The sequence below is a fragment of the Equus caballus genome, chromosome 24 (genome assembly GCF_041296265.1).
Source record: "Equus caballus isolate H_3958 breed thoroughbred chromosome 24, TB-T2T, whole genome shotgun sequence".
Classification (NCBI taxonomy): Eukaryota; Metazoa; Chordata; class Mammalia; order Perissodactyla; family Equidae; genus Equus; species Equus caballus.
In genome coordinates, this window is record NC_091707.1 from 26,344,872 (window position 1) to 26,365,332 (window position 20,461).

The following is a 20,461-nucleotide window of genomic DNA, read 5'->3' on the forward strand; positions in this document are numbered from 1 at the left end:
GTTGTAGGTGCTAGATATGCTAAACTCTGTTCACTAGGTCTTTTTTTTTTTCCATTAACAATAGGCAACATTATACTAAGAGAATAATTTGTGGTGGTTTTTCTGGCTTTGTAGCTGCTAAATCCTGAAGATGACCTCTTACCAGGAAAGATTCGAGACAGCAATCGTTCAACCCTCTTAGCAACAATTCAGGAACATGGTTACCCCACAATCAACTTGGGAATTGTGGGAGACAAGTAAGTACTGGATTTTATTTTGAAGTTGTTATTATACAAATATGAATTTTGGGAGTAATAACTAGGTAGGATTGTTGCTAAAGAGACAGAAATTTAACACCGTAATTTTCACATATCTCATTCTTCAGAAGCCAAAGAATTATGGAGATGTCTATGTCTTTTAGGGGTAGACATTTTCCTGGAATGCCTACTACAATAGGAGAAATACTTTGCTCTCCTATGAGTATGTTAAGCTTACAGGGATCTTTTTTGATAGTGTTGGCTTTATCCTAGTGGAACTGATGGTGATGGTATTATACTACTTGTTTCAAGAAAGTCAGGGAGGTTGGCTGGCCCTGTGGCCGAGTGGTTAAGTTCGCGCACTCTGCTTCAGCAGCCCAGGGTTTCACCGGTTCCAATGCTGGGGGCAGACATGGCACTGCTCATCAAGCCATGCTCAGGCAGCATCCCACATGCCACAACCAGAAGGACCCACAACTAAAAATATACAACTATGTACCAGGGGGAGGGGACCTTTTGGGAGAAAAAAGAAAAATAAAATCTTTAAAAAAAAAAATGACAGGGAAATCATGGGTGAGGAGAGTAAGAGAGAATGTCAAAATTAACACTATCTGATTCTTTGAAGTGTAAGTACACTTGTTTTCTAGGACTTCTATATTGATTTTTGTATCCTTATATAACCTGAGTTTCTCCAGACTTCACCCACTTACAAGTGGAGGCACATTGACTATAATTGCCCCTCTCTAAGAGTATATTAGACCATTTACGAAATTAACTCAGCCCTCTGCTAAATTCCCCAACTATTTCTGTGGCTCCCCACCTGTGTCTCACATGTGATCAAAAGCAAGTGTGCTTTTTCTGAGCATCCCACTACCATGCAACACTGCTGCTTGGCCATCTTTCTCCTGGCACTGTTTCCAGTTTACCAGAGGCGTGCTTGCTTTTATAAATACTCAAACATCAGCCTTGTGGAGACAAATCTGAGTGACAGATACCGTGATATATCTGTCACCCATAATCACCGCTTTCTCTATTACCACCACCTTGTCACTGAGTAAAGTTCATTATGCCTGGTTCCTTCTTCCCTTAAGATGAGTGCTTTCCCAAGACCCAAACGTGCTTTTGAAGAGATTCTGCAGTACCATTTCACAAGGTATGCTCTAACACCTATAAACCCCAGCTTGGGCTCAAACTAGACACAACACGATCCAAACCTTGGATGTAGAATCTTGCCAGTAACCTGAAAGATAGTAGCTTTTGCATCATCTGTTTTAAAGTTTTCTTCTTTCCTCCTGATTTTTTTCTTTCTCTGAGGACATTGGAGTAGAGGCTGTTAGACATATTTTCAAGCCTCATTCTTTGTAAAATCTTCACCATTTGTATTTACCTGGATGTTTAGTTTTAGAGAAGTCCATAGCTAAGTAATCAGCCAACTTAGAACCTGTGCTGGTAAAGCCAGTGTCACAGGTTACCTAATATCACCCTGACCTAGGCTCCACCCCTGGGAAGGGAGTAGAAAGAACCCACTGAAAAAAAATCAAGGGGTGGTTTTTTGAATTTGCACCTGACCAGTAACCTATCCTTTCTTATAAAGAAGCACCTAAAAATTATCCTGATGCAGATGCACCTTTAACGCAGACAAAAATTGAGGCTGGCCCCGTGGCCAAGTGGTTAAGTTCAAGCGCTTTGCTTTGGCAGCCCAGGGTTTCGCCGGTTCAGATCCTGGGCACACACATGGCACCACTCATCAGGCCATGCTGAGGCGGCGTCCCACGTGCCACAACTAGAAGGGCCCACAACTAAAAATATACAACTAGGTGCTGGGGGTATTTGGGGGAGAAAAAGCAGAAAAAAAGAGAAACAAAAATTAACTTCTGAGATAGGATGAATCCAGGAGTTCTAAAAGCATAGAGCAGGCCTGAAACTCTAGGGAACAAACTCACCAAGTTGTTTAGAACTTGTTTCCTACCCACCACTGGCTCTGGCCCTGCCTCCAAGTTGTTAATGAGCTCTAAGAAATATTTTAAGGTAAAAGCTTTCTTTTTTTTGTTTTTTTGTCATTTTTTTACCCTGAGCTGTTCCAGACTACAATTCTGTGCATTCTCTCCTATTGTTGTACTTTTGTATACATAAAAAGGTTACTTGATATACTATAGACGTTGCCATTACCTAACTATAAAGGCCAAAACACCATTGAAAGGCTTATGTGTTGACATGCTAATATTTGATTTCTAGGGCCCACACTACTGATTTTGTGGTAGACATTTCCTAATAATTAATGTTGATATTACATGTAACTTCAAAATATACCTTGAAGACAGCATATAAAGAGCAACAAAATTATAAGCATGATATTGGAAGTTCTGAGAATATACAGATGTCTAGTGTATATCCTTTTCTTGGATAAAAATACCTCACATAAAATGAGAACAATGTTTTAAAAATACGGTTGATGCAAATCTAGACTTTCTCAGTCTTAGAGTGCTATTGAAGAGGCCCAGAGGAAGTGGTTTAGAATGCAGAGGTAGAATGTGGGAGGAAAGGATTTATAACTGTTCTGATGGAAATCTGGGCTGGGAGTTTAGTAAAGGAAACAGGTACATTTAATCTGCAGCCTGTTGATATTCTGTCAGTGTTGCCTCCCTCTTCATTCTTCTCTTTCCTGTGTAGCTCTTTGCTAATGAAAGCAAATTGTTGTCATACAGAAGCCTCTATGTGAGACTCTCCAGGGAAACAGGCAGGGTCATGGGAGAAACTACCCTGTGTTTAAAGCAAGGAGAGAAATAGCTCAAGAATGTCAGGGAGCACAGAGCCCTTACTCAGCTATGAGAGATAACAGTAGGGAGTAAGAGCTCTATTCTTGCGTTTAAAAAAAGGTTCAATGGGGCTGGTCTGGTGGCACAGCAGTTAAGTGCACATATTCCGCTTCAGCAGCCCGCGGTTCGCCGGTTCTGATCCCAGGTGCAGACGTGGCACTGCTTGTCAAGCCATGCTTGGTAGACATCCCACATATAAAGTAGAGGAAGATGGACACGGATGTTAGCTTAGGGCCAGTCTTCCTCAGAAAAAAAGAGGAGGATTGGCAGCAGTTAGCTCAGGGCTAATCTTCCTAAAAAAAAAAAAAAAAGGTTCAAGTCTGGTTTTTAAATTCTGTATGATTCTACTTCTCAGTTCTCATTCTTCTCACTTACCATAATTTTAACAATACTAAAATTGAAGAGTAAGACTTTGTAACTTATTTGGATTAAATTGTGGTGAATTTTTGCCTTTGCTTATTGTAACTTTTACTTAAAAAGAGGGTACAATGAAGATTATGGGAGGGTTTCTTCAATACCTGAGAGTTAACAACTATATTTTAAAACCATTCATTTATAAATGTTATGTGTATATTAAAATACATCCCCTAAGACATATTTTCTTACATTGCGTGGAACACAGTACTGTTGGGTTTCCTAGTGTTTTTCTTTAAAAGGACAAATTTTGAAACCCAGAGATCTTAACTGGCCTTGCCCAGCATTATGCAAGTTTGTGGCAGAGGTGGAAATGGAATCTTGAAATTTCTTGATTTCTTGAATCAAGATAGGTTTGATAGGTTTCTTGAAATTTGCAGTCCACAGTTCTCTGCTATCATTATGAAGATAAGCTTTACCAAGACAGAAGAGAAGCATCACTATGGGCTGGGGTGGTCAGAGAGAGTTTTATAAAACTCATTTAGCTAGAACATGAAGGATGAATAGGATTTGTATGGTTAGAAAAAGAGAGTGTGTTAATCAAGTAGGAAACATGGAATGAAAAAATAGGGGAGTAGAGAAGTAGAAATGAACAGACACTCAGGTCAGGCCAAACTGATTAGAATAAGAGGTTCAGGTAGAAGGATAATTCAGGTAAATTTGGTAGAAATTTGAGGCCAGATTTTGAAAGGCTTTGCAATCCAGGCAGAACTACCCAATTCAGTTAAATTTGAAGCTTTTTTTTTTTTTAACGAGAATTCACTTAATAAACCATTATTTTAGAAAGGTAATTTGACCAAGGTGTATCACATGAGCTAAATTTGGAGACAGACTAGCAATAAGAAGAACAATACAATTTGTTTATTCATTGTTCAGTCAGTCAGGAGGTGTTGATTGTGTACCTAAGTAAATCACCTATAGATCATATTAAAAAGACTGATTCTGATTCAGCAAATCTGGAGTAGGCCAAGATTTTGCATTTCTGACAAGCTCCCAAGGATACCAAGCTGCTGGTCCATGGGCCACAGGAAGTAACAAGGATATAGTAAATTTAGTCATGCATCTACTATGAATTTTAAGCCAAAGGCTATTGAAGATGCAAAGCTGAAACAAACATAGATCTTGCCCTTGAAATTACATGTACTAGAAATACAACCCAGTAATAAAAATAATGTTTCAGAAAGTTCCAGAGCTTAAACTCAGACTTGGAAGTAGAATTAAAAAGAAAGAGATTAATTCAAAAAGACATTGTGAAGCCCATTAAATAGAACAGAAGAGTGTCACTGTTGATTTATCTTCGTCTGGATTACAAAGCCTCATCGAAATGGTATGTGTCTCGAAACACAAATAAAATGTCTCCAAAACCCAGCTGTTAGGTCTCTCTTATCACAATTATACATCCCTCTCTAGCAATACACCATTTCCGCTTCTTCATGCTCCATTTGTAGTTTATGCTTTCTTGGTTTTTTTTAGCTCCTCTTTATGTGCTCATTCCCTAAATGTAGGTGTCCCCATGGCTCACCCTTGGCTTTCTGTCCTTCTAATTTCTTATGCTAATGACTCCCAAATGTTATCTCTGTTTGAGCCCATGCCTAAATCCACCTGCTTACTAGGTGCATCTTCTTTAAGTTCAATAGTCACTGCAAACTCAACGTATCCAAAACTAAATTCGTCATCCCCCAACCTCTCTCAGTGCCCCTCCCCACTGCCTTCTTGTTCCGTTTCCTTTAATTCTTCTGTCTCAGTGACTGCCACCGCCATCCACCCAGTCACCCAAGCCAGAAGAAACCTGAACGGAAGTCATCATAGCTCCTCTTTTTCACTCACCTCTACATTTAAGTCCTATAGATTTTCCCTCCTCAGTATTTCTTCTCTACATTCCCATCTCTTCATCCCTACTGTCCTGGCTTAGTGGGGAGCTTCATTTATTTTTTGTCTGGATATGTGAGACTAGCCTCTCAATTGGTCTCCCTGCCTTAAGTCTTGTTCCCCTCTGACTCACCCTCTATGCTGCTACCAATGCAGTCTTCCTAAGGTGCAGATTATACACCTGTGGCAGAATTGGGCTTTTACACACACACACACATGTATTATCATTATATAAACGCGTTCAATTAAACAAACTTTTATGAAGGGTTATGCTATGTCAGGCATTGTGCCATCTTTTGTACTACAGAGATGAATAGAACAGTTATTAGTAAGAGCTACAAGGAAGTTTTCAATTCTATTCCCTCCTCTCTTTCCTCCCTACCCAATCCACATCCATTTTCTCAAGCCTCCTCACTTCAAACATGTCAGTCTTTACGTGGGAAGAGACACTAACTTTTACTGAGTATCTACTATATCTATATAGCACCATAGTCCATTCTTTCACATACTTATTTAAGCCTCATAAAGCAACACAGTCAGATAAGTGTCTTTTGTCCCTATTTTGTAGATAATAATATTGAAGCTTAAAAAAATTAAATAATCTGTTAAGAGTCATGCAACTAGTAAAATGCAGAGTAAGGATTCCAACCCAGGCCTGTCTAACTCCAGGGTCCTTTCACCATTTTCTCTACCATGCTGACCTTTTAGCTCTGGTTAACACCCTCAACTCATTACTGTTAACGTTAATAAACTAAATAGGCTATATCCATTTTAATGAATAAAATTCCTAAGTAAATAGTAGCCGTGAACATTTCAAAAGCCAGAGAGGAAAATTTAGTTTAAATTTTGAATTAAATATTGACCATGTTGGGGCTGGCCTGGAGGTGTAGTGGTTAAATTCACACACTCTGCTTCAGCATTCCTGGGTTGGTTTGCCAGTTCAGATCCTGGGTGCAGACCTACACACCACTTATCAAGACATGCCATTGTGGTGTCCCTCACAGAAGAACTAGAAGGACTTACAACTAAGATATACAACTATGTACTGGGGCTTTGGGGAGGAAAAAAAAAAAAGAGGAAGAATGGCAACAGATCTTAGCTCAGGGCCAATCTTCCTCACCAAAAAGCATACTTTAAATATATATATATATTGTCTCTGTGTATAAATTAATTGTAAGGACCTGAATTGCCAAATCCTAGATCTTTAGTGGTATAGAAGTGGGGAAAAATGACAGGAGGATATGTTACAGTAGTTCAAGTGTACATTCTGGACCCTAATTATTCGTATTCACTATAAAATAGATAGCTCTTCCTTCCATAAAGAGAAAAGCCCCTTTCCTCTTATAATCTCTTTCATTACCTTTCCTCCCACAACTTCAGGGGCTGCTTTTGCAGCATTTATTACCTTTGGGTAATTTGTTAGACCAAGTTCATAGTATCTTCTATGGGGAGTGGGGGAGGAGGGCAGGGAGAGAGAAAAAGTTTTTTGAGAAGTGAAAAGGGGGAAAGCCATGAACAGCAAGAACAGTTTAGAGGGCCGGTTAATCTCCTTGTTCCTTGACCCTCAAGATCCAGCCTATTTAGAAGTGTTTTATTAAGTGCAAGTATCCTGCACACTGGCTAAATGGGTTCTGTTCACTTTGCCAATCTTTCTGATAATCTAATATTTGGAGAGCCATTTGTGTTAAAAAGTATTCTACCTGAGAGAGAGTTGTTTGCAGAATAATATGAATTAGTTCAAATCAGACATCCAACATCTGGGTAAATCTGATGTCCTGAATGAACAGAAGCAAATCACTTAGAACTTGGAGTTCTTTGAGGCACAGGGCAAACCCTGAACAGGACCGCGTCACGACCTCAGTATAGCAAGATACTGGGGGCCTGGCAAGAAGTGCATTTGACGGCAGGAAAGGTCCATAGAAAGGTAGGTGGGAAGATACCAGAAATAAATGTTTTGCATTTCAGCTAGCTTTCTTTGATCTTCTATCTTGCTTCCACAATTCAGGCTAGTACCAAAGAGTAATTCAGCAATGTATTAGTAATATTATGATCTAAATTAAGGTTTGATTTTCTAACTATCATAGAATCTTGCCCACCATCTATAATACTGTTTTTATAGAAGTGTATTCCAGGTTTCAACCAACCAATTTTACATATAAATTCTGGGAACATAAACTGGGAGTTAGGAACTACCTGTGCAAAGAAGACTCTCCTGAAGCAGTCAGCTTTGTACTGACTACATGGTATCTTTTAATGCTGTTTAAGGAGTCATAATTAGTAGTAAGACACTGAAAGATTTTTAATTGGGGATAACACAGCCATCTTCTATTCCTGGTCCAGTTCTATTATGCACTTCTTGGGCCATTGTTCTAGATGTTCTAAATGTACATTTTTCACATAACTTTTTAATCTTAGAACAAATAAATGTTCATTGAAGAAAATTTAGAAAACGGTTAAAAAAAAACAAAGGAAATTAACACATAATCCCATTACCCAGTGTTACCCTTCTTCTATTCTTTAATTCTATGGATGTACAGTTTATATGTGTGTGAGTGTGTGTAAGAAAACAAAGAAATCATACTCTTATTTTAACCTTCCATTTTATACTCAATATATCATAAACACCTGTCCACATCATTACATAGTCCTCTGCTATATCATTTCAAGGCCTACATATTATTCTCTAGCATAAAGTATAATATGATTTATTTATATAATTCCTTGTTGTCAGACATTAGGTTGTTTCTAATCTTTCTCAACTGTAAATAAATCAGAAACATCTTTATAACTAAGTCTTGGCATATACCTGCAATTCTTTGAGAGTATTTTTAAATTTTTATTTTCTTCATTTTATAACCATTTGTTGAGTGTCTGCCATATGCAAAGCTATGATGATAGCAGGGAGAAGGTGAGACTTCAAACTGACACAAATTAGTGTGAGTTTATAGGGATAAACTACTTCTAAGTTCCATCCTATTTCTACCTTGAATATGGGGCAGTAGATGTCCTAGTTTTCTTCTCCCCACGTCTGGTTCAATAATCTGTTAGCTTCCTTTTGTCCTCCTAGGAAGCATGAGCTACTGTTTCCCTACTGTGGAGAAAGAGTCTAAGAAAAATGAAGATGTTTCGATAGGTAAATAAGTACAGAGTACTATATGTGCCAGCCAAGACAGTTGTGGCCAGACTTGGATAAGAGCTTGGTCATTTGGGCATTTACGTGCTTCTTTGTTTTTGCATTTTTTTTCTTTCCCTCAATTTCCTGGTAAAATTTCTTAGAGACATTGCTATCTTGTGTCGCCTAAACAGGGTGGGAAAAGGATTTGTTCTTATTGAGCCAGGGTTGTTTTCCTTCCTGTCAGACTATAAGCTCCATGAAAGCTAGGACAAGCTGTGTCTTGGTAACCCTGTGTCCACAGCACTTAGTAGGAGTATAGCTCCTAGATTAGACAGCGCTGCCATCTTTTTCTGTATCACCGTCTCCTTCCATGGATCCTAGAAACTTTCAACTGTGCAGTTATCCAGAAGAATCCTACAGAGCCCCTTCAAAGTGAGTCCAAAAACCTTAGCCATAGAAGCAGACCAGAAAGTATGCCACCAACTACATAATTGCCTTAGTAGCTGAGACACATCCCACAAAGTGCACAGTGTAAAACCCTGCAGCTGGGATGATTCGTTTTATATTTCTGAAGAAAAAGAAATAGAAAATGGGGGAGGGGGGGTGTCAAAATTCCAAATGGATTTAGGAAGCTTCTAATTTAAGAAGTTGAGGAGCTGCTTCTTCAGGCTTAAATAGATGATCTTACACACTTATCTCATGAATGTAACAAGCAGTAATCATGATCCAAATATACAGAATCCACTTGGGGAAAATTTTTAAAATAAAGTTCAGTGTTAAATTTATGCCATTCCTAAAACTGATTTTAACTATTAACTGTTTATATTTCTACATCAACTTTAAAAGAGCTTGGTAATGTAGCTTCCAAACTGCAGACTTGGACAGTTAAACCCTTCATGGCCTGAAGGGCTGGGAAATTCCCGTGATTAAGAAAAGGGCTCCCCCTTCTGGAAAATTGCCATTACAGAAGTCTGTCCCACCATATCATGGTGGGCTTGCTTGGCTGTGTCATTGATTGGTGTTTTGGATTTGAATTGCCTGCTCCTGCTGCTGCCAATCTGAAAAGCTGCCTCTTCACATTAAAGTATGAAACAGAAGGGGAACAAGCCCTGAGATAGCAAATTGGATTCTTATAAAGCTGACACATTTAGCAGGAATTATCAAGATAGACTTAACAGCAGTGATTATTTGGGCAAAGCCCAGTGCCTTACATCTTCCCATTTGTGAACCAAGCATATCCTAGCTTCCTAGTGCTTACCAGATGTTCTACAAGTAGAAATTTCTAATTATCAGGGAGAATTTAGATCTGAATTTAATTGGTTCTTGTCATCTTTATAAACTGCCTGTTTCCCTTATAGTAATAATAAACACCCTTTTCTGCTCAAAATGCAAAGTTTTAATTTTTGAGCTAACTTAACAGATTTATTTTCTGATCATTTATCAGCAGAGGTTTCTTGTTTTCTATTAGTTAACCAAAAATATTTCTTTCTGCCTTAAGAAACATGTTAATGACAAAAGACTCTCCCCACTCTCGGTGACAGACTTTCTGAGTGGCTATTATAGTTGCCTTTCTTAATCCTGAGGAGTTGCTATTACTGATTCTTCTAAGAATAACCTCTAGGTATTATTGTACTTTTAGAAACTGTTTTCTTACCTCAGCCCCATAAAAAGTAATATCTTCCATAAAGCTTTTCCTAGTTATTCCTAACCAATTCTCAACATTTATGTCATTTCTCCTTGTAAGTATTTTCGTTTTAATTAATGTATTTGAATTCAATCAATGATATTAATTTTGTTGCTTACGTCGCTCATTTTCCTAAATTGTTATCATATCCTTTCTGCACTAGCTTGTAAACTTAAAGGCAGGGACCGTGCTTTCTTCTTTCTTTGTGTGACTCCACAGTGCCTGAATACCCACTGGGCCTGAAAAAAGACTAAATGATGGGTAAATGTAGTATGTAGTTTGATTCCATACGTGAAATAGACACACAGATAAATTCCTCAACTATAAATATTTTCTTTGACCTATGAAGAAATTAGTATTTGATTAGTATATGTCCTGAACTATTTTTTATTATCTTAGTATGATCAACTGCCACTATTTGTTAATCTCCAAATCCTAGAATTTTTTTCTTTCTCTCACACTGTCATATTCACTCATCTTAAAATGATACAGCTCACAATTGTGTAACAGATGAAAAGGGAAACTAATTAGCAGCTGTCGTCCATCTGTGTGTTTATATTAAATATTTTTAAATAAAACTGCATCTGCATTCTGAATCTCTGTCTGAAATCCATAAAATCTAAACTTAGGTAAAGGCTGTCTCTTAGTTTTGAATTTTATAGCAGAATTGATGGTAAAGCAAAAAGAATTTTTATGCCAGAATCTGGATTATGGTAATTTAAGGCAGATACAAATTTTAAAAAGCAAGAAAGTCTGAACTGAGAGTGGGCCCCCAAAGCAATCAGATTGAAATCTGAAAAGATATAATAGTCAAAAGACATCATACCCTCTAGACACATTCTTCCTCACAGAAACTGATTAATACATAAAGTTTTGAGAAAGCTACATTCATTCTCCGATAGATTTATTTTGAGATATGCTTCTCCTTTCTGTTTTATCTGCCTCTCTATTATGTTTAGGCTTCTTTGATGTCTGATTGAGTTATAACTCTAAGGAGAGTGTTATTATTTTGGGTATCCATCTCCCAAGTTGAAGGTGGATGTCATAGCTTTGAGAAGAAAAAATCCTTTTTTTTTCCACTCAAGACAAATAGCCGAATGTTCCTGATGTTCAAAAAGTGAGAGAGAGAAAAGTATGATCTACAAGATGAGTATTATATTGCAGTGCTCCAGTCAATTTCTCCCTCTATGCTTCAGTCTATATGTAAAGGGAAAATAGTCATTGTGTTTATATAAATTTCAGTATTTCCATAGAATCACAATACCATAGAATTGAAAGGAACTTCTGATGTTAGCTAGTCCAATCCTTTACCCAATGGAGGTGTTAGAGAAAATTTCTAACAGCTAGCCATCAGGTTTTTGTTTGATACTTTTAGTGAGAAAGATCTTATTTACCTCACGAGGCGGCACTTTCTGTTGTTGGCTAGATGGCTGTTATGGTGAGGATCGTTTTCCATTACACTGAGCCAAAGTCTATCCCTGTTTCTTCCATCCGTTAGTCCTAATTCTGCCCTTTAGAGCAACACCAAATAAATTGACTCCCTCTCCTACATGACAGCCTTTGAAAGAAAGTACTATGAAGGGACCGGCCCAGTGGCACAGTGGTTAAGTGCGCACGTTCCACTTCGGTGGCCCAGGGTTTGCTGGTTCGGATCCCAGGTGCAGACATGATACTGCTTAGCAAGCCATGCTGTGGCAGGCATCCCACATATAAAGTGGAGGAAGATGGGCACGGATGTTAGCTCAGGGCCAGTCTTCCTCAGCAAAAAGAGAGGATTGGAGGCAGATGTTAGCTCAGGGCTAATCTTCCTCAAAAAAAAAAAAAAAGAAAGCAAGAAAGCACTATGTATGATTACATAAATGTCAAATAGTATCTTCTCTTCCATCTGCAGACAATGTTATTTCCCCATAATATCATTAGATATATACAACATTAGAGTTGTAATAATTGTACACTCTTCGTTCGCAAAGCTACTGTGGAGAGATTGAGTTGAGGCCAGGGTTCATTCAGTACATTTATTGAGTGCCTCCAAGTGCAGGGCTTTGGTGGGGCAATCAAGAAGCCTAGATAAAAGGAGACTCTGTCTTGTAAGACAATTATATACTGTTGTATCATCTTTACAAATTTGCCTTTTATCACAATTTGTTGCCTCTCTTTATCCTTTTTAGCTCTTTTAAATTTCGCTTTGACATTAATATGCCACTCCTACTTTTTTTGCTTACTTACATTTGCCTGGTGTCTTTTTGCCCTACCCTTTATTTTCAGTCTTTGATCTCTTTAAATGTATCCTTTGTAAAGAACATTCAAATGGGATTTGAGCTAAATAAAACATTTTTTCATAAAAAACCTCAGTCTTTCATCTGCCTTAAGTTACTATAACCCTGATCCTGGCATAAAGTTCATTTGGCTTTGCCATAAAGTTTACTATAAATGATTCCCTTGATGTTTTTCCCTTCCATCTTACTTTATGTTTACTATCTATACAACTTTGTTATTTCTTCCTTGTCTTTTTCCCTGTTGTTGGTTTGATCCAGGTACTGTTTGTTCCCTTTGACCCTGTTATTATTTTGGATGTTATGGTATACTTTACCATCACCCTCATGCTGTTCTTCCAATTTCTGATACTCATAATCAACTGTACATTTCTCCACTATTATATTTTTAAAAGATGCTGACCATATCCCTCCTATAGGCAATCCCATTTCCTCCGTTCACCCCCTACACCAATGAGACCTTTAGAATACCTTTACTTCCCCCATCTCCTCCCACCCTCTCTGCTTTTAGGTATTGCTGAGATCACGCTTTAATTCTAGACTGTGATTAAATTTCTTTTGCAGTATGTCTCTACAACTTCTGGGGAATCCATATTTAGTACATATATTGTAATTCCCCAGTTTATTTGATCATTATTTATTAAGATTTAGCTATATAGTTTTATAAATGTATGTGTATTTCACTAGCGTTTCCTCTCCTCTTCATCTTCTCCTATCTTTAGATCGCTTATCTGATTCATTTTTTCCATTTAGAGTCATTTCTCCAGAACGTTACTTGTTGACTTATCATTTGAATCTTTGTGTTTTCAAAAATGTCTTTCTTCTATCCTGACAGGTGAATAATGTCTGACTGAGTATAGGATTTAGGGGTTGCAGGCGTTTTTTCTCAGAGTATATTGACGTTAATCTACTGTTGTATAGTTTTTGATATTGTAGGTAAGAAATCCAATGCCAGTATTATTCTTCCTTTGTTAGTAAACCTAATCTTTCTGTCTAGCAGCTTGTAAGATTTTTCTCTTTACCCTTGAAATTACAAAATTTTACAGATAGATTTTTAAGGTTTTTGGGTTTTTTGGGTTTGTTTTGTCTGTTTTTTTGGCAGTCTTACCTGGAACTCAGTAAATCTTTTCAATCTCCAAGCCTGAGATTTTTCAAGTAAATGGAATTTTCCCCCTCCATCAGTTCCTTTTTCTCCTTATGGAATGCCTATTGGTAATAGTCAGTCTCTTGGTCTGGCCTCCAAGTTTCTTATTATTTCCTGTATGTCTTCCATCATTTTGTATTTTTGTACATTCCAGCTGGTCTTCCAGGCCATTAATTGAGTTTTCAAGAGGGACTATATTCACTTTCATCTACTAAATTTTAAAATTTGGAAATCGTATTTTTTGTTCCAGAACATCCTTTTAATGTTTGCAGTGACTCTCCATTAGTGCTTTAATTGTTTGTTGTTGTTGTTAAAATTGTCTGTTTCCCCCAGCAGTTTTATTTCACTAGGAGCTGTCCTAAATGTTATGCTTATTCTTCCACCCTCCAGTTGCTGGCTTCTTAGATTGCTGGTATTTTCCTTTGCCTACTGAGAGTTCCATTCACCGTCACCCCTCAGGAAGCTTCTAGGGTACCATGGAACTAATGGGAATAGACTTGTAGTAGAAAGAGGGTTGCAAGTGGTAAAGACACGGAAGTCACAACTCCTGAATTGGCAAGGCACCGATGGCAAGCTGCTAGCCTTCTATTGAAGTACCAAAAAGAAAAGTCTGTGCTTCCTGGACATTTAATGGTAAAGGTTTGGGCTTTCCCAGCCTTTGAGGATAGGGCTGTCTTAGTATATTTTAAGTAGACTTCTGGGTCAACTTAAAAATGATAGCTTTGGAGTGATGTCAGCATCATGGCAGAGTGAGCTGTTCTCTTAGTCTCTCCCCCTGAAGACACAACCAAAAGGACATTCATTAATCAACAGAGTGTACCCACACAGCACAATAGGACGTCTGAGAGACCCATGCAGCCATATGTCTGAAGGTGGGGGTGTACTGTATCCCCAAGAAGCAGAGAAGATGAGTGAATCTCCTACCCCTCCCCAGCAGAAGCCATCTAGGTTGCAGGTCAACACACAGCAGCCAGCGCATGACTCTGGGAGAAGGCAAGGGAGCAGGTGCGCCTCTCTGCAAATGGTTTCACTCTCAGGGTTACATTCTGGTCCATGGGGGTGCTCCACACCAAGGCAGTTCAGCCACTACATTGGCGCCCCCACCAAACCCAGCCACCCAGGCAGACTGCCAGTGAATAGAGAATGGGTGCGCATGCATGAAAGAGGGCACTCCTCCCATCCGCTCCCACCTGGCACACTAACTCAGCCAGTCAGCCAGGGCAACAGATTGCATCAGAGTGCCTGCACCTGCATGTGGGACACCACAGTAGTGGCCACTGGGCAGACATAGACAGACCTGTCGCATGGTATGGCTTCCAGCAGAGAAGCACAACTTCCAACAAATGCCACAGGTTCAAAAAACATAGCTACTGCCCCCCCCACCGCCAGTGGTGGCAGGTGGAATCTGTGACCAGATACTACCACTATGCACTGGCAAAGGTCCAATACATCAAATACCATGAAGAAATACATTAATGCTCCAGATCAGATGGAAAATGACAAATCTCCAGAAACCAATCCTGAAGTTACAGAAATTTACAGTCTAAGTGACACAGAATTCAAAATAGATATCATAAAGAAACTCAATGAGTTACAAGAAAGGTCTGAAAGACAGTTCAGTGAACTCAGGAGTAAAATTAATGAGCAGAAGGAGTTCTCCACAAAAGAGATTGAAACTCTAAACAAAAAAGCCAAACAGAAATGCTGGAGATGAAGAACACGATGAATGAGATATTAAAAAGATCTAGAAACCTTAAAAAGCAGAGGTGACATTATGAAGGAAACAATTATTAATTTAGAATACAAATATACAAATGCTTCAGGTGGAGAAGGAGCAAGAACTAAGACTTAAAAAAAATGAAGAAATTCTCCAAGAAATATCAAACTCAATTAGGAAATGCAACATAAGGATTATAGATATTCCAGAGGGAGAAGAGTGGGAGAAAGGAGCGGAGAGCTTGTTCAAAGAAATAATAGTTGAGAACTTCCCAAACCTAGGAAAGGAACTGGAATTACAAGTAAACAAATCCAATAGAACTCCTAATTACATCAATGCAAAAAGACCTTCTCCAAGGCATGTATATATATATATATATATATATATATATATATATAAAATATATGTATATTAGTAAATATATATTAATAAAACGGGCAAAAGTCAATGACAAAGAAAAAATATTAAGGGCAGCAAGGCAGAAGAGAATAACTCACAAAGGAACCTCTATCAGGCTTTTAGTGGACTTCTCAGCAGAAACTTTATAGGCTAGGAGAGAGTGGAATATATATTCAAAACACTGAAAGATAAATCTTTCAGCCAAAAATACTCTATCCAGTGAAACTATCGTTCAGATTTCATGGAGAAATAAAAAATTTCCCAGATAAACAAAAGCTGAGGGAGTTCATCACCACAACACCACCCTACCACCACCACCACAAGTAGTGATCAAAATGCCCTCACACCTGAAACAAAAAGGAAAAGTATGGGCCGGCCCGGTGGCACAGCTGTTAAGTGCACACGTTCCGCTTTGGCAGCCCAGGGTTCACTGGTTCAGATCCCGGGTGCAGACATGGCACCGCTTGGCAAGCTATGCTGTGGTAGGTGTCCCACATATAAAGTAGAGGACGCTAGGCACAGATGTAAGCTCAGGGCCGGTCTTCCTCAGCAAAAAGAGGAGGATTGATGGCAGATGTTAGCTCAGAGCTAATCTTCCTCAAAAAAAAAAAAAGGAAAAGGTTTTCAAAGCCTTGAGCAAGGAGATAAATAAACAAAATCAGAAAATTGCAGCTCTCTATCAGAACAGGTTAGCAAACACTCAATTATAACATTAAAGATATAGGGAAGGAAAGCATCAAAAATAATTGTAAACACTTCCTTTTAATGACAAGCTCACAACACAAAATGGAATGATTGGTGACAACAATGAGTTGGAAAGGGATAGAACCTGCTTAGGCTAATGGAGATAAAAGGCTGTCAGAAAATGGACTGTCTCATCTACGAGATCTTTTCTACAAACTTCATAGTAACCAATACCAAAAAATCAGAGCAGAGACACAAATGATGAATAAAGAGAAAACCGTGATAGAAAATCACCAAACTGAAATGGCAGTCAGAAGTACACAGGAAGAGATATAAAGGAAGCATAGAAGAATTGGAAAATGAGATAAAATGGCAGTATTAAGTCCTCATATATCAATAATAACTCTAAATGTAAATGGATTGAATTCTCCCATCAAAAGACACAGAGTGGCTGGATGGATTATAAAACAAGACCCAATAATATACTGCCTCCAGGAAATGCATCTCAGCTCTAAAGACAAACACAGGCTCAGAGTGAAGGAATGGAAGATGATACTTAAAGAAAATGGCAAACAAAAGAAAGCAGGTGTTGCCATACTTAGACACAGCAGACTTGAAGATGAAAAAGGCAATGAGAGACAAAGAGAGGGACAGTATGTAATGATAAAAGGAACATTCCAAGAAGGTATAATACTTATGAATATATATGCTCCTAACACAGGAGCACCAAAGTACATAAAACAACTATTGACAGTCCTAAAGAGAGAAATTAACAGCAATACAATAATAGTCAGGGACCTCAACACCCCACTTACATTGATGAATAGATCATCCAGACAGAAAGTCAACAAAGAAATAGTGGAATTAAACAAAAAACTAGACAAGATGGACTTAATAGATAGATATAGAACATTCCATCCAAAACAGCAGAATACACATTCTTCTCAAGTGTACATGGAACATTCTCAAGGATAGGCCATATGTTGGGAAACAAGGCAAGCCTCAGTAAATTTGAGAAGACTGAAATCGTATCAAGCATCTTTTCTGACCATAATGCTATGAAACTAGAAAACAGCTACAAGGAAAAAGCTGGAAAAGTGAAAAATATGTGAAATCTAAATAACATGCTACTGAGCAACCAATGGATCATTGAAGAAATTAAAGCAGAAATTAAAAAATATCTGGAGAGAAATGAAAATGAAAATACACCATACCAACTCATATGGGATGCAGGAAGACCAATCCCAAGAGGGAATTTCATAGCAATACAGGCCCACCTTAACAAACAAGAAAAATCTCAAATAAGTAATCTTTAGGTACACCAAACAGAATTAGAAAAAGAAGAACAAATGAAGCCCAAAGTCAGCAGAAGAAGGGAAATAATAAAAATTACAGCAGAAATAAATGAAATTGAAACCAAATAAACAATAGAAAGGATTGATGAAACTAAGAACTGATTATTTGAGAAGATAAACAAAATTGACAAACCCTTAGCCAGACTCACTATGAAAAAAGAGAAAAGGCTCACATAAATAAAATTTAGAAATGAAAGAGGAGAAATTACAATGGATACCAAAGAAATACAAAAGATTATAAGATAATACTATGAAAAACTATATGCCAGCAATCTAAAAGAAATGGATAAATTCTTAGACTCTTACAACCTCCCAAAACTGAATCAAGAGGAAATGGACAATCTGAATAGACCAATCACAAGTAGAGATTGAAACAGTAATCAAAAACCTCCCAAAAAATAAAAGTCCAGGACCAGATGGCTTCTCTAGAGAATTCTACCAAACATTCAAAGAAGATTTATTACCTGTCCTTCTCAAACTATTCCAAAAAGTTGAAGAAGACAGAACACTTCCTAACACATTCTACAAAGCCAACATGACCCGGATACCAAAGCCAGACAAGGATAACACAAAGAAGGAAAATTATAGGCCAATATTGCTGATGAACATAGATGCAAAAATCCTTGACAAAATATTCGCAAACCAAATACAGCAATTTGTTAAGAGGATCATACACCACAATCAAGTGGGATTTATACTAGGGATGCAGTGATGGTACTACATCTGAAAATCAATCAGTGTGATATACCACATTAACAAAATGAGGAACAAAAACCACATGATCATCTCAATAGATACAGAGAAAGCATTTGACAAGACCCAACATCCATTTATGATAAAAAGTCTGAATAAAATGGGTATAGAAGGAAAGTACCTCAACATAATAAAGGCCATATATGGCAACATCATATGCAACAATGAAAAACTGAAAGCCATGCCTTTGAGAATAGGAATAAGACAAGGGTGCCCACTCTCGCCACTCTTATTCAGCCTAATACTGGAGGTTTTGGCCAGAGAAATCAGGCAAGAAAAAGAAATAAAAGGTATCCAAATTGGCAATGAAGAAGTGAAACTCGCTGTTTGCATATGACATGATTCCATATATAGAAAACCCTAAAGGATCCATGAGAAAACTATTAGAAATAATCAACAACTACAGCAGAGTTGCAGGGTACAAAATCAACTTAGAAAAATCAGTTGCATTTCTAAATTCTGATAACGAACTAGCAGAAAGAGAACTCAAGAATACCATCCCGTTTAAAATCACAACAAAAAGAATAAAATATTAGGAATAAATTTAACCAAGGATGTGAAAGACTTCTACACTGAGAACTATGAGACATTATTTAAAGAAATCAAAGATGACATAAAGAAACGGAAAGATATTCCATGCTCATGGATTGGAAGAATAAACATAGTTAAAATGTCCATACTACCTAAAGCAATCTATGGATTCAGTGCAGTCTCAATCAGAATCCCAATGACATTCTTCACAGAAATAGAACAAAGAATCCTAAAATTTATATGGAATAACAAAGGACCCCGAATAATCAAAGCTATCCTTAGAAAAAAGAACAAAGTTAGAGGCATCACAATCCATGACTTCAAAATATATTACAAAGCTGTAGTAATCAAAACAGCGTGATACTGGCACAAAAACAGGCACACAGACCAATGGAAAATCCCAGAAATAAAACCACACATCTATGGACAGCTAATCTTCAACAAAGGGACCAAGAAATTACAATGGAGAAAGGAAAGTCTCTTCAATAATTGGTGTTGGGAAAACTGGACAGCCACATGCAAGAGAATGGAAATAGAGCATTACCTTACACCATACACAGAAATTAACTCAAAATGGATTAAAGACTTGAAGGTAAAACCTGAAACGATAAAACTCCTAGAAGAAAATATAGGCAGTACACTCTTTGACATCAGTCTTAGAAGCATCTTTCAAATACCATGTCTTCTCAGGCATGAGAAACGAAAGGAAAAATAAACAAATAGGACTACATCAGACTAAAGAGCTTCTGCAAGGCAAAGGAAACTATGAACAAAACAAAAACACAGCCCACCAACTGGGAGAAAATATTTGCAAATCATATATCCAACAAGGAGTTAATCTCCAAAATATATAAAGAACTCATACAACTCAATAACAACAAAAAAAAACAACTTGATGAAAAAATGGGCAGAGGATATGGACAGACATTTTTCCAAATAAGATTTACAGATGGCCAACAGACACATGAAAACATGTTCAGCATCACTAATCATTAGGGAAATGCAAATCAAAACTACAATGAGCTATCACCTTACCCCTGTTAGAATGGCTATAATCACCAAGACAAACAATAACCAATGTTGGAGAGGATGTGGAGGAAAAGGAACCATCTTACACTGTTGGTAGGAATGCAAACTGGTGTAGCCACTATGGAAAACAGTGTGGAGATTTCTCAAAAAATAGAAAAATTAAAAATAGAAATACCATATGATCCAGCTATCCCACTACTGGGTATTTATCCAAAGAACTTGAAATCAACAATTCAAAGAGACTTATGCACCCCTGTGTTCACTGCAGCGTTATTCACAATAGCCAACACGTGGAAGCAACCCAAGTGCCCATCACTGATGAATGGATAAAGAAGATGTGGTATATGTATACAATGGAATACTGCTCAGCCATAAACAAAGACAAAATCATCCCATTCGCAACAACATGGGTGGACCTTGAGGGTGTGATATTAAGCAAAAT

At 37.7% G+C, this 20,461-nt stretch overlaps 1 protein-coding gene across 50 annotated transcripts in view; it reads left to right on the forward strand.

Moving 5' to 3' along the window:
- GPHN (gephyrin) overlaps nucleotides 1-20,461 on the forward strand; it is a 562,862-nt gene that overhangs the window by 501,900 nt on the left and 40,501 nt on the right. For all 50 annotated transcript variants that reach the window (XM_023627936.2, XM_023627927.2, XM_070249606.1 and 47 more), the window contains one exon: nucleotides 115-236. In XM_023627936.2, coding sequence (XP_023483704.1) covers nucleotides 115-236 — 122 coding nt within the window. The remainder of the gene's footprint in view (nucleotides 1-114; nucleotides 237-20,461) is intronic.